At 54.8% G+C, this 11,822-nt stretch overlaps 6 protein-coding genes across 6 annotated transcripts; all 6 read left to right on the top strand.

Annotated features, from left to right (window-relative positions):
• Positions 1-502: 502 nt before the first annotated feature.
• On the top strand, positions 503-3,220 carry JKF63_00982 (uncharacterized protein; the record flags this gene model as incomplete). The annotated part of the gene is made up of 1 exon (XM_067897031.1): positions 503-3,220. The coding sequence occupies one exon, from the start codon at positions 503-505 to the stop codon at positions 3,218-3,220; it is 2,718 nt and encodes a 905-aa protein (XP_067753188.1).
• A 592-nt stretch (positions 3,221-3,812) lies between these two features.
• JKF63_00981 (uncharacterized protein) lies at positions 3,813-4,046 on the top strand (the record flags this gene model as incomplete). The annotated part of the gene is made up of 1 exon (XM_067897030.1): positions 3,813-4,046. The coding sequence occupies one exon, from the start codon at positions 3,813-3,815 to the stop codon at positions 4,044-4,046; it is 234 nt and encodes a 77-aa protein (XP_067753187.1).
• A 1,037-nt stretch (positions 4,047-5,083) lies between these two features.
• On the top strand, positions 5,084-6,184 carry JKF63_00980 (uncharacterized protein; the record flags this gene model as incomplete). The annotated part of the gene is made up of 1 exon (XM_067897029.1): positions 5,084-6,184. The coding sequence occupies one exon, from the start codon at positions 5,084-5,086 to the stop codon at positions 6,182-6,184; it is 1,101 nt and encodes a 366-aa protein (XP_067753186.1).
• A 1,091-nt stretch (positions 6,185-7,275) lies between these two features.
• JKF63_00979 (uncharacterized protein) lies at positions 7,276-8,706 on the top strand (the record flags this gene model as incomplete). Its single annotated transcript, XM_067897028.1, has 1 exon — positions 7,276-8,706. One exon carries the CDS (start codon positions 7,276-7,278, stop codon positions 8,704-8,706), a length of 1,431 nt encoding a protein of 476 aa, XP_067753185.1.
• Positions 8,707-9,505: 799 nt separating this feature from the next.
• Positions 9,506-10,579, top strand: JKF63_00978 (uncharacterized protein; the record flags this gene model as incomplete). Its single annotated transcript, XM_067897027.1, has 1 exon — positions 9,506-10,579. The coding sequence occupies one exon, from the start codon at positions 9,506-9,508 to the stop codon at positions 10,577-10,579; it is 1,074 nt and encodes a 357-aa protein (XP_067753184.1).
• A 713-nt stretch (positions 10,580-11,292) lies between these two features.
• Positions 11,293-11,772, top strand: JKF63_00977 (uncharacterized protein; the record flags this gene model as incomplete). The annotated part of the gene is made up of 1 exon (XM_067897026.1): positions 11,293-11,772. The coding sequence occupies one exon, from the start codon at positions 11,293-11,295 to the stop codon at positions 11,770-11,772; it is 480 nt and encodes a 159-aa protein (XP_067753183.1).
• Positions 11,773-11,822: the final 50 nt, after the last annotated feature.

The following is an 11,822-nucleotide window of genomic DNA, read 5'->3' as shown; positions in this document are numbered from 1 at the left end:
ACTAGGCACAGCGTTCTTTTCGCGTCGCCTGAATTGGCACGGCGCGCATGCCACGCATGGTCTCTGCTCATTTCTTCTAAAGCACATACTACTGTGCGATGCTCTTTTTTTTTTCTCCTTGATAGATGTTGCGTTGAACAAAAGGGAATCCACACTCCCATCAACCGAAAAAAAAAAAGAAGCTCCGCCGAAGACACAACAGCGTGGTGAGCCACTCTACTCACTGGCCCTATCACTAATTTTCTCCATCTTCGGTTCCGACGAAGCGTGCGCGGATGAGTGTCTGGTTGCACCCTCTCCATCATGCTCCCGCCAACTTTTGAGTCTCGAAGCCATTTTGTTGCTCAGTGCACTTCAGAGCCCCGACATGCTCTTTGCTTTCTTTTCCAGCACAGCACTTGCTTTTCCTCCTCTTGTTGTCTACTTGTAGCCGAGTGCCCTTCTGGGAGGGCACCAACACCCCCCACACACAGACAAAGCGCGCGCAGTTTTGTCCTGCACCATGGAAGTGCTGAAGCGTGAGTGCTGGTTTCAAAGGGAGCAAAATACCCTCCATGCCATCAAGGTTGACACTGCAGTACTCGACGAGTACGTTGCACGTGGTCGAGTGTCTTTGACGAGTGTGACACTTTCTGACGGACATGGTGTCGCCTCCGTAAGCGTCAAGAATGCCTCACAGGGGGATGTCAATGGACTACCCTGTGGTGCACGTTCACTTCTAATCGACCGCGTTGATGGCAGCATTGTGTGTCGCGGCGTCAACAAGTTTTTCGACCTTGACGAGGTCGGTGGCGACTGGCTGAGGGATTCCTCACTGTGGACAGACGCGTACCGTGTGTGGGCCGTGCGAAAGATGGCAGGATTCATTATCACGCTCTTCTCACTCGATGGAGTAGGCCTGGAGATCATGAGTAAACACGTTCTTGCCGGCCCTCACGTCGACGCAGCGCGCGAGCTGCTGGAGAAAGTGGATGAGGCGCATCGAGCTCGACTGGCAGCAGACTTATTCGAATGGGGAGCGTGCGCGTCTTGTGAGTGCATTCGACGCGCGCAGGATTTCCACCATCCAGTCCTTGAAGACGAACAGTTTGACGAGAAAATGGTTCTCATCGCGGTACAGAGGCGCACACAGCTGCGGGAGGAGAGTCTCTGTTTTTCGGAATTGCCAGCAATGGCGGATCGGTGGGGTCTGGTCTGTGCCCCAGGCGTGGCAGTGCCGAACGATGCGGCTCTTTGCTCCTTGTTCGCTGCAACAGCTTCCTGGAATGCAGCGTACCCACCCTTCAGTTCCTGTCCACAGCTTGCAGAAGGGTTCGTGTTGCTAATCGAGGTGGCAGAGCCGACCGCGGCTTCCGTGCCCCAATGGCGCTTCCCTTTGCGGCTGAAGCTCAAGACGCCGAAGTACGTTGTCTTGCGCGCCTTCCGCTCTCTTGTATGCGGAGATTCACGACCACAGAGTTATCTCTACCATCAAGCTCTGATGGGATGGCTTCAGCCGCGGAGCGCGGCAGAGGTTCGATGCCGCGTGGAGGAAGCAGGGGTGCATGCATTGAACAGCGCGTTCGAGTCAGGCTTATTGGCTCAGCAGCGGGTGCGACACCGAGACGCCAGCGAGTCAGTTGGCGAGGCGCTTGCTCGCCTTCAGCGCACCACGGCGCTCCTCGCCTGTCCCCGTAGTCGATGCCCTCTCACCGTGGTGGTCCTCTGCGGGTTGCCTGGGGCTGGCAAATCGACGCTGGCGATGGCGCTCACCCGCGCGCTCGCGTTGCAGGAGGGCTTGTCCCCCTTCAGCTTTGTCGTGCATCTAAGTCGTGACACTGTGAACCGCACCGTGGCGGCCGACCACGGCATCACGGACGCGAGTAGCAAGCACAGACAGCGACGGCTGCGTGCGCTAGTTCACCAGACGCTGTGCCGTCAGGTGCGGGAGGTGTCATGTTTCTCTTCCGAGGCAAACCAGAGTGGTGTTCTTCTTTTGGACGCGTGTCATGCAACGCAGGCAAGTCGGCAGGTATGGCGGCAATACCTTCCGAGGATGTTACACCGGTACGAAGTTGCGTACGTTGAGTGTTCTGACCTCAGTGTGATGGCGCAGCGTGCCGCTGCCCGCGAGGGTCACGAAGTGCTCCACAGCGCTGCAGAGGCTCAGCAGGCGCTCTATGCCGTTCGAAAAAAATTCCAGCCACCTTCTTTGAAGGAGGCTGCATGGCGCGTGGACACGAACAAGTGCTGCACAGAGGAAGCGGTAGCTAGTTTGCGAGCCCACCTAGTGCAAGGAGCACCTCTCTCGAGCAGCACCGGTCGCTGCCGAATCTTGACAATCCCAGCACTACGGAGCGAGAAGCATTTGAACGATGCACATCTCCTGCGCGACTTGCTAGGCTTGCCGGAGAGTAATTCTGTAGACCTTTCTGCCATATTTTCGAAGATGCGGATGCCAAAAGTAACTAGGACAGCCTCTCTGCAGTTACGACTGGACTGCTCGACAGAGGCGCTTCGCGGCGCTGCTGCACAGCTGGTTTATTCGACGCTTGACCAGCCGCGCCAGGAAGCAGTGTCTTTCGTGTCTCTTGGTCGTTGTCTCTTGCAGCGAGTCGTGTCAGCACTTCGAGGTTCGTCATCACTTTCATTTTCTCCCGTCACTGGTCACGTAACCAGAGGACATTTGAAGTGGCTGCGTGGTTGGCTACTGCACGGGCGTGGTGCTAGTGGGTCAACTGAGGTGGAAAAGGCACTACAAGAGCGGTTTGTGGTCGAGCCGGCAAGGCCGCACGTAACGCTCCTGCACATCAAGGCAACAGATGGAACGTCAAGTGTCGACGAAGCAACGCTGGAGTATCTCTCTCAAACCGGCATGCACCTCGGCCAGGAAGTGACAGTGCACGTTGAATCTCTGCTTTTGGACCGCCACGCCTTGTCTTTTGGCGTCACTTTGGCCGGTGGCCTGGAAGTGCAGGGGCAGGGTATGGATAGCACCAGGCACACTGCCACCCGCCTCCACATAACAGTTGGCACCGCAGTGGGAGTCCCTGCCGCTTATGCTGGGGGCATGACCTCCGCGTTCGATCTTTGGCAGGCGGAGAATGATTCACTGGAGGCAGAACGGCGCGAGTCGTGTCGAGCTGTTAACCGAAGCCAGCGAAAGTACCACAACTTCGCTCAGTTTCAGTTGAGCACGGCTCTTTCTGTGCGAGGTGTAGTGGAGTTGTGCCGCACATAAGCAAGCCAAGTCGTCGGGCGAGTAAGAATAATATGGAGGATGAAAAGCTCGCTCATTCTTCTTGGGCGATGGGAAACGTCCTGCTTCATTTCTGTTGCTTTGTCGCAGGGACAATTGTCACTGGGCGCGTGCTCCTGCGTGCTGCCTGTGCTTTGAAAAATCACAAAACTGGCTGGTTTTCCATTCAACCGCTCAGTCGAACATATACCCTTCAAGGAGGGGGGGTCTCCCTACTAATGAGAAGCGACTGCGCTTTGGTGCGGGCTTAGAAAAAGATACGGTGCGTTACTATCTTTTGGTATGCCATACGTTACGTCCCAGAGTAACCTGCCCGTATAGCATTGTAGTCTTTCCTTGCCCTTCTAACTCGTCTCCACGCATGTGTCTTTCTCCCCTCCCCCCCTCCTCCCTTTTGTATACGTATCGACCTGGACTTCGTGACGGCTGTTTCAGCTGTTTTTTTTTTCATTCTTCCTGCGCTCTTTTATTCCCTCTGTCTCTTCTAGCACTGCATATCTCCCACGGCTCGTCCAGAAAAGGGGGAAACGCACATATGCCCCCAGAGAAAAATATCTCGCCTCTAACTCCCACCATGACCGAGCGGCAGGGGTCTGCGCGTCTAAATACAGGCGACGTCGTGCCGGCGGTCCAGAAAGTGCGTGACGATTATATGAAGTATTTCTCTGACGTCTTCACCGATGAGCTTGTCGAGCTATATGAGCTTGACGGAAGCAGCGATACTGTGAAGCAGCTAACCGCATGCCTTGAGTGCGGTGTCGCTGTGTACGGCCACCCGATCGCTGTGAACGTGCCGAGCCTCGTGTAGATTGTTCACCTACAGGATACAGGCTCACGATCATGAACGTAATGCTTACTCATGAACACCACGCGCAGTTCTTGGTCGCATGTGCTTCCCTCGCCCCCCCCCCCCTTCCCCTTCCCCTCCCCTCCCCCTTGTTCACATTCACCTTGTATAATTCACTGAGCGGGTAAAATCCACAAAGACGGCATTCGCAATGTGCCAGGCAGCGAGAGAGTATGACAGCAGGGCGAGTTTGATCAGAATCGCCGGTGTCATCGGCGTTGTGTGTTTCGTAAGTGCGACCCTTTTCATCTGATGTCTTCGCCTCCTCCCCCCCCCCCCATGCGAGTATCAGCAATGGAGCAGATGTGTTGATCACATCCTTCAGTGATCATCGGTTCTTTGCAGGGGTCTTACTCGCTCTTCTTCCCCCTTCCTCCGGAGGAGGCGGCAGCAGTACGAGATGAATGATACACGTCTACCAATCATGTGCCATGCAAACTGTTCAAGAAACACCAGATCACTCTTTTTCCCCCTGTGATCTGATGTGGCTTCCACAATGCGTTTGCTGCTGACTCAGGCGCACCTCTCCCCCTTTTTTGTTTCCTCTTGATTATTTTGCAGCGCCAGCTGTAAGTAGACGGTTAATTCCACCCTCTCCGGGACGGTGTTCCTTCGAGTTCAACAGGGGTTCCTCGTCAGGTGCCGTTTTGTTTTTGTCGAGGCGCTGCTGGGGCTGCGGCTCAGCTGAAGAAAGACCCGCGTCTGTGCTAAAATCCACACGTACACACACAGGCTAGCAGAGACGCACCGTCTCATGAACCTCTGAAGGATAATCCACATGGGAGGAAGCCTCCTGTAGAGAGTATATATTTGCCCCCCCCCCCCTGTAGACACTCTCACCCACCGCCCTCTCGTGTGCTCAGTCCGTACAAGCGGGTGCGAGCAGAAGTTGTTCTGCAGTCGCTTCACGTGCGGGGGTGCTGTAAGGTGTCAAGTACCAAACTCATTTCGACGTTTCCCCACAAACGGGCACACAGAAGCGAACACCGTGAGAAGGTATGAGGTGGCTGATGGCGTTGCGCGCTGCGTCGCCATTGGTTATATCACGGCGCTGGCTGAGCACATCCAGGGTATTTCGTGATGGGTTGTCTTCGGCTGCTGTCGAGTCTTCAGCGACGGCCACAGCTGCTTCTGTCTCTCGTTCACCCCCCCTCACAACGGACGAGCTACAGCGCATTGCCCAGCTTATCGAGAACGATCCTCGCATTCTCATGGAGGTTGTCGCAAGTCTCGACCCACAAAGTCGTCGCCGGCTTATCGTGACGGGCGGTGCGATGGAGTGGTTTGGCAAAGAAAGCGCTGCACAGGAAGTGGAGAGGGCGGACGCAGACAAAGACCGCCAGATCTCGCCAAAGGATTTCGACCACTGGTTCGAGAGCGCACTCAAACGCAGACAAGAGGAGCAGAAGAAGCGCGCGACGGAGGCAAAGCAGATAACCAACCCCGAGGGCAGTATCTCTGCGGCCGTGAGCCCCGCGTCCTCCACCGCGTCTGTATCCAAAGCAGTGCCGCTTGTGGCTTTATGCACGATCGCCCTGGAGGCTGGACTTCCCTTCGTCGGGTTTGGCTTCCTCGACAACGCCACGATGATTTTAGCCGGTGACATAATTGATGGTTCACTCGGATTCTATCTTAACTGCTCTGTGTTGGCGTCGGCAGCGATGGGAAATGTTTGCTCGGGGATGCTGGGCATGCAGGTGCATTGGTTGATTGACAAGGCGGTACAGAAGCTGAACTTCAACACACCAGTGCTTACAGAAGCACAAATGAAAGACCGCCGCGTGTTCCTGGCGGGCCACCTCGGAGGTACCTTTGGGATAATGCTAGGACTCCTACTCGGGATGCTGCCGCTGCTTTTTCTGGACAACGACACGAACGAGAAGTCCGACTACGCTATGTTTCAGAAGTGGGACATCAACAACAGCGGCTTCGTGGAACTGCCGGAGTTTGAGAAAGTGCTGCACGAGCTCGGCCTGCACCAGACCAACATCAGAGCAAAGAAGTTGATCGAGAAGTACGGCGAGAGCAATCGGGTCAACTTTGAGCAGTTCACACAAATCAAGGCCGATCTGCGCGATGGAAAGCCTGTCTTCGACTAGCAACGATCGTTTGCTGGGGCCCATTCCTTGAGATTGGAGGACGGCTGTGCGCTAATGGAGAGTGCTTTTATCCACAACTTAACTTGAGCCCAGCTCCGCAACACAGACACCTTCTTTCTCTCCCCGCCCATTGCTGCAAAATAAACACCAATGGAAGCTATCACCGCTGTACTCGATCTATCTTGACCGTATCTGGAGCACTAAAGGCTTATTCGAGAGTAGCGGATTTCGGAACCATACGCTGTTGTGGGAAGTTCCACACAACAAGGGAGAAACAGCCTCACATCGTGTAGAGAAAAGGATGTGTGCAAGGGGAGCAAGTCCACACAGCCTCTTCGCAACCCTACTCAACCGTTTACTCTCCCCCACCGCACCGCACCGCAATTCTATCTTTTTTTTCTATGCGAAAAACAAACTTTTGTGGGCGTGGTGATGCTGTGCCGCCGTCGGCGAGGAGGGGCTCATTCTTTTCCGTCTCCATCTCCCATCTCCCATTCCCCTCCTCCCTCCTCCCTCTTCCCCTCTCCCACCTCCCATTTTTCCTGTGTGTTCTATCGTACCGATTACAAATCTGCACGTTCGCGTCACTCTCTGTCTCCATCTCTCTCTTTCTTCTTCAAAGTCAGGGCTGGTGTTGGCCGTTGCCGGTTACACGTTTCAGCTTTTGGCTTATGCTGGTGCTTTTCTCGTCACAACTGCAAAGAAAGCGCCACAGTATTTTTGCCACGCACCGACCGTGGCTTCCTCGCTCCTCTATCGCAACGGTTGTGGCTCGTGGGGCAGCATCGTCTAGCTCACTTGCGCCCTTTTTTTCTGCCCTGTTTATTGGGCTGTTTTAATCAAGGACAGGCGGTTTGGGGAGAGGGTGAACAAGTGCTGAACGGGGCACCCGCCTCGTTGATGTTATACTCGTGACTTCCTATCGGCTTTCTTGTTATTCAGATCTGATTAGTTTCGTCCTCGCTCACAGAGTGTCGGCTCAGACGCGTGTCCTTCCATGGAGACGCGTACCGGGGGGCCTTCTGAACCGACGGTGCCCCGCTGCTAATCGCTGACGTGGGGAGTACTGCAGGTAGAAGGGGAGTTGAACCATGTCCAGCGAGTCTAACGAAAAAACGTCTCTCGTCAAAAGTGCGAAGGGGGCCCTGCACCATGGCAGCATTTCAGTAAATACCGTTGAAGGGTACGACTGGCGTGAAGCCAACAACGGCAGCACTTTTTGTGACAACCGCACGTTTAGCAGTCTAGATGAGATACAGGGGTCGATGCTAGAAGGCTGCTGCCCCGGCGACGGCGTGCTCTCAGGCGCCCTCGGTCTCGTTACATCGGCGTGTACGCCAACGATGTTCTCTCTTCCCCTCGCCTTTGTGGTGGGCGGGTGGGCATTTTCGATGGGCTGCATCTTTTTTTGCATCATAGTGACGTTCCTCTCTGTTCGCATTTTGGCACTTGCCTCTCTCTCCGCTGACTCGGACGATTACGAGACGGTGGCCGGCTTCTTCCTTGGCGCCAGGGGACGTTGGGTGGTGCGCCTAACTCTCTTCTTTTATAACTTTGGTTGCGCTGTCGTGTACTTGAACTTCATCAAGGACAGCGTAACTCCGATCCTGGTGGGGCGTGCAAGTTTCTTGCCTCCGTGGATGCGCAGTGACACCGGCGGTTCCATCACCCTCATCGCCTCTATGGTCATCGTTACCCCACTCACCTTCAACTCGCGCCTGGCGTCGCTGCGCACGAAGGGACTTGTAAGCAACCTCTTCACCATCTTCATTATTGCCAGCATTGCATATCGCCTTTTTGTACCGCAAAGGGTCAACGGCAGTGCGCAGCCAGCCGAGCCCTCGGCGGGCGCACCACCAAAATTCTCCAAGGATCGTCTGGCGCTCTTTCTCCCTTACATGTTTTCCGCACCGATCTTTGTTTTCTCTTATGAGGTGCAGTCGAACGTGATGGGTATTATCAAAGATCTAAGCGACCGCACTGGCCACAAAATCCTCGTGTCCACCTCGCTGGCGCTTTGCGTAATATCCGCCCTCTACATTTCGCTTGGTATAGTGGGGAGTATCACGTTTCCGCACTTGACAAGCGGTAACATCCTGTCCGGCTACGATGCAGGGACGGACATGCTCATGATGCTGTGTCAGCTCATGTGCTGCTTCAGCGCAGCGGTGTCGTTTGTTTTTTCTGTATTCCCTTGCCGCCTCGCCGCCTTCATGTTCCTTTCCGGAGGGAGCGCCACAAAGATCCCCAAGAAGATGCGTACCAAGCTTGGCGTGGCTATTTCTGCGGTGTGCTGCGTATTGGCAATTTTCCTGCCAGACGTGGCGAGGGTAGTGTCGATTCTCGGAGCCCTCTTCAGCGCCACGCTCTCCATGACATTTCCAGCGCTCTTTGCGATGCAGATGCGTGGATCTGGAACATACCTGACCGGTTGGATCGATGCGCTCCTCTCGTGGGTGCTCCTCCTCGTGGGGCTTGCGTTCTCAGTCCTTGGCACGCGCATGGCTTTTGTCGTTCCCTGAAAAGCCGGCGACGCAGTGAGCGAGGGAGAGAAAAGAACAGCTCATATCCTGTGGGTTTATGCACACCGACTCTACGCGGCGGTGTATTGAGACTACGGGGAGGGATGGTGGCCGCGCGTGCGCTCCCTTACCCCCCTTCCCATTTTTAATGTGCATTCTCTTCTACACCCACGCGTTTTTTTTTTCGTCCAAGGCAATACATGTGTGTATATGTACGCCTTTGTCTGCACCTGTCTTTTTTTTTTTGCTTTTCGGGTGTGTGCAACTTCTTCGCAGATATCTTTTTTGGAGACTGCGCTCCTCGTGCGACACATGCTACGAAATCCCACAGGTGTGGCCTGACACGCCTCTACATACGAAGATATTCGCTCAGCCAAGAGGCGTGACGGAGTAACTTCGAGTGCGCTAGTGCCCATTTATGTATCGCAAATTGTGGAGTGATGCCCAGGGTCTCCCACTCCAAAGGCACGGCATCCAAAAAAAAAAACAAACAAGGAAAAACGAGGCGGTAGCACGAGGTGGTGGTGGTGGTGTAACTGTTGTCCGCCGCCGTCTTCATGTCATGATCATTTATCCACGCGTACCCATGGGGTCATAAGCACGTCGTGGCAGGAGGAGTGTGTCTCGGCTGCCGCACGTAAACCCTCCCCCCCTCCCGTCTCTGTACGCGCGATCCACTCCTCGCTCTTTTCCCTCGCTGCCTCTCTTAATTTTGGCCGCGCTTTATTTCTTGCTTCCAGCTCTTTGCTGTGCGACGCGTGGGTAGGATCACTGAATAGCATGTATTTGTCGTTGATGTATGCTCTATGAGGCACTATCGCGTGTAATTGGGGACATGTGCGTCCGCCTGGGTGTGCCGCTCACCCTTCGGAGCATCTCTCTTCTACTGGACAATGCCATCCATGAGGAAATACTGGACGTGGCGTGCCAGCGCATGGTCAAGGAGGGGAAGCTGATACACGTTGACAAGGACGCATACACCACTCGGAACATGCGCTTCGCATGCCGTGTCAACCTGTTGATCAGCCGTGAGTACCAGCGTCTGGGAATGACACTCATGCAAATAGACGGGCGCTCAGAGGTGCGATACATACCTGCTGGCGCCGAGCATCGCTTTTTCGAGGTGAAACCGTCTTCCATTGGCGCCCAGGCAGGCCTTGGCCTTTTCCTGCGTTCGACACGTCGCGTGCCACAAGGCTGCGTCCTTTGCGAGTACCGTGGTCGTACTCTTACCTCCGCAGCTGGCGGCGCGGCGAAGGGGGTGTACGTTGTACGAGTGCGTTCCAGCGGCACGTTTATCGACGGTGTCACTGCCACCGGTGAACACCTTTCACTCGCTACGTTCATCAATGACCATGGCCCTCTGAGGGCGAATGCGCAGTTGATGGAGTACGACTCCCACTCTGGTCGTGTGTTCATCGTTGCTATCCGGGACATTTCCCCTTCTGAGGAGATCTTTGTCCTTTACGGGGCGACCTACTGGGGGTTCTCGTCTTACGAGGAGCTTGGGCAACACTTAAGGCCACCTTCAGCACCTGTCTCAAATGCAACGACGGCGCTGAGTCAGGGATCCAAATGCCGAAAGTGCGGCGAGACCGTGCCGTGGCGGGCGCTTCGGCTTCACAACGATGTTTGCGGCGACCCACTGACATCGATGTTATTGCTAAACCTTGACTGCCTCCCGCGGAGTGAGTACACAGCCGTCAGCACGGCTGGTCGCATCCTGGCTGGTGAGCGTGTGCGATCTTTCCACAAAGCGACGTCACTGGTGAGCTTGTCAGATCCGCAGACGTTGGCGCATACTTCCGAGGACATTGTGCAGGATCTGGAGTTCTGCTTCACTGATGACAATGAGGGAGAGGCGCCGTCGTAGCGAAAGCACGGCAACCGCATCCGTAATGACTTTCCTGCGCGAGGGTACAACGTGCGCGTAAGTTCGGTGCATAGAAGAGAGAGAGCGCCCATGATAGGTGGATGGGTATAACTTTCTCCATGGTATGTTCGCTTGTACAGTCTTTGTTAAAGACCAACACTGGGTTCAGAATGTAGCGGCGGCTGTTTGTCTGCGTGTTGGTGCGGCGTTGGCGCTTGTGGCTTCGCCACAGAACGGAACATGCGTGAAATGACAACTGCATTGGCTGGTGAGCAGACAACAACTGTGTAGAGACACCGCAGCAGACAGTTGGTCTGAATGCATTATGCGTTTGCTGCTCTTTTTTTTCTTCACAGTTTTGTAGTCTTTCTCATTCCTCTGAGCCGTATGCGCGCTGTGCACTTTAGCGAAGGACTCTTCTGCGTGTCTTGCGAAGTTCACGAACCAAAGGAAATGAGGCAATGCACAGCATGCAGGCCGCTCGATATTCTTCAACCACTTACATGTGCGCTATCTTTTTTTTTTCATTTTAAATATGCTTTTCGGTGTGAGCACTTTTCGTCCCTCAGCAAGACTTTTCTACGTTCAAACGAGAGTCCCTTCGCCTACCCCCCCCCCCCCACCACCACACACACACACAGCCATCAACATAGTCGCTCCTTGTGTTTTTCTTTCTACTCAGGGGAGAATCGGGGGGGGGGATTTCCTTGACAATGCACTGTACTCGATTTCTGCTCCGCTTTGTCACGGTCAAGCAGGCCTGTGACTCTGCGCACCAGGTCATGAGCCATCCAAAAAACTACAGCGCCGCTATGCTCAGCACAGTTTTCTTTTCTCCAGAACGTATCCAGGTGCGGCCGGGGGGAACGCTCGTGTTCCCGTGGGAAGCAAAGCGTGGCTGCCATAACGGCTTCAAGTCTGTCCATGGAGGTGCTCTGTCCACGCTGGCGGACGCTTTCACGAAGATTCACGTCCGCGCGCATCTGCCACAGACGCATGTGGAATCGGTTAGCTTTCAAATCAGTTTCCTGTCCGCCGTGTTTGAGGACAAAAAGTGCATTTGCGTGACGCGCCTTTTGCACCAGAGGGGGTCTGTGGTCTTCACCGATTTCTCGTTCGAGGACGAAAGCAACGGCGAGGTCTACGCCAGGGGTACTCATGTGCTGGCAGCGAGTCCGTGTATCGGAGGTTGAGCTAGAAAAGCCATCGTTGTATCTACAGAGTTGGCCGCTGTCTGTACCAG

The sequence above is a fragment of the Porcisia hertigi genome, chromosome 36 (genome assembly GCF_017918235.1).
Source record: "Porcisia hertigi strain C119 chromosome 36, whole genome shotgun sequence".
Lineage (NCBI taxonomy): Eukaryota > Euglenozoa > Kinetoplastea > Trypanosomatida > Trypanosomatidae > Porcisia > Porcisia hertigi.
Note: the sequence above shows the minus strand (reverse complement) of the source record. Positions and strands in the feature narration are given on the sequence as shown.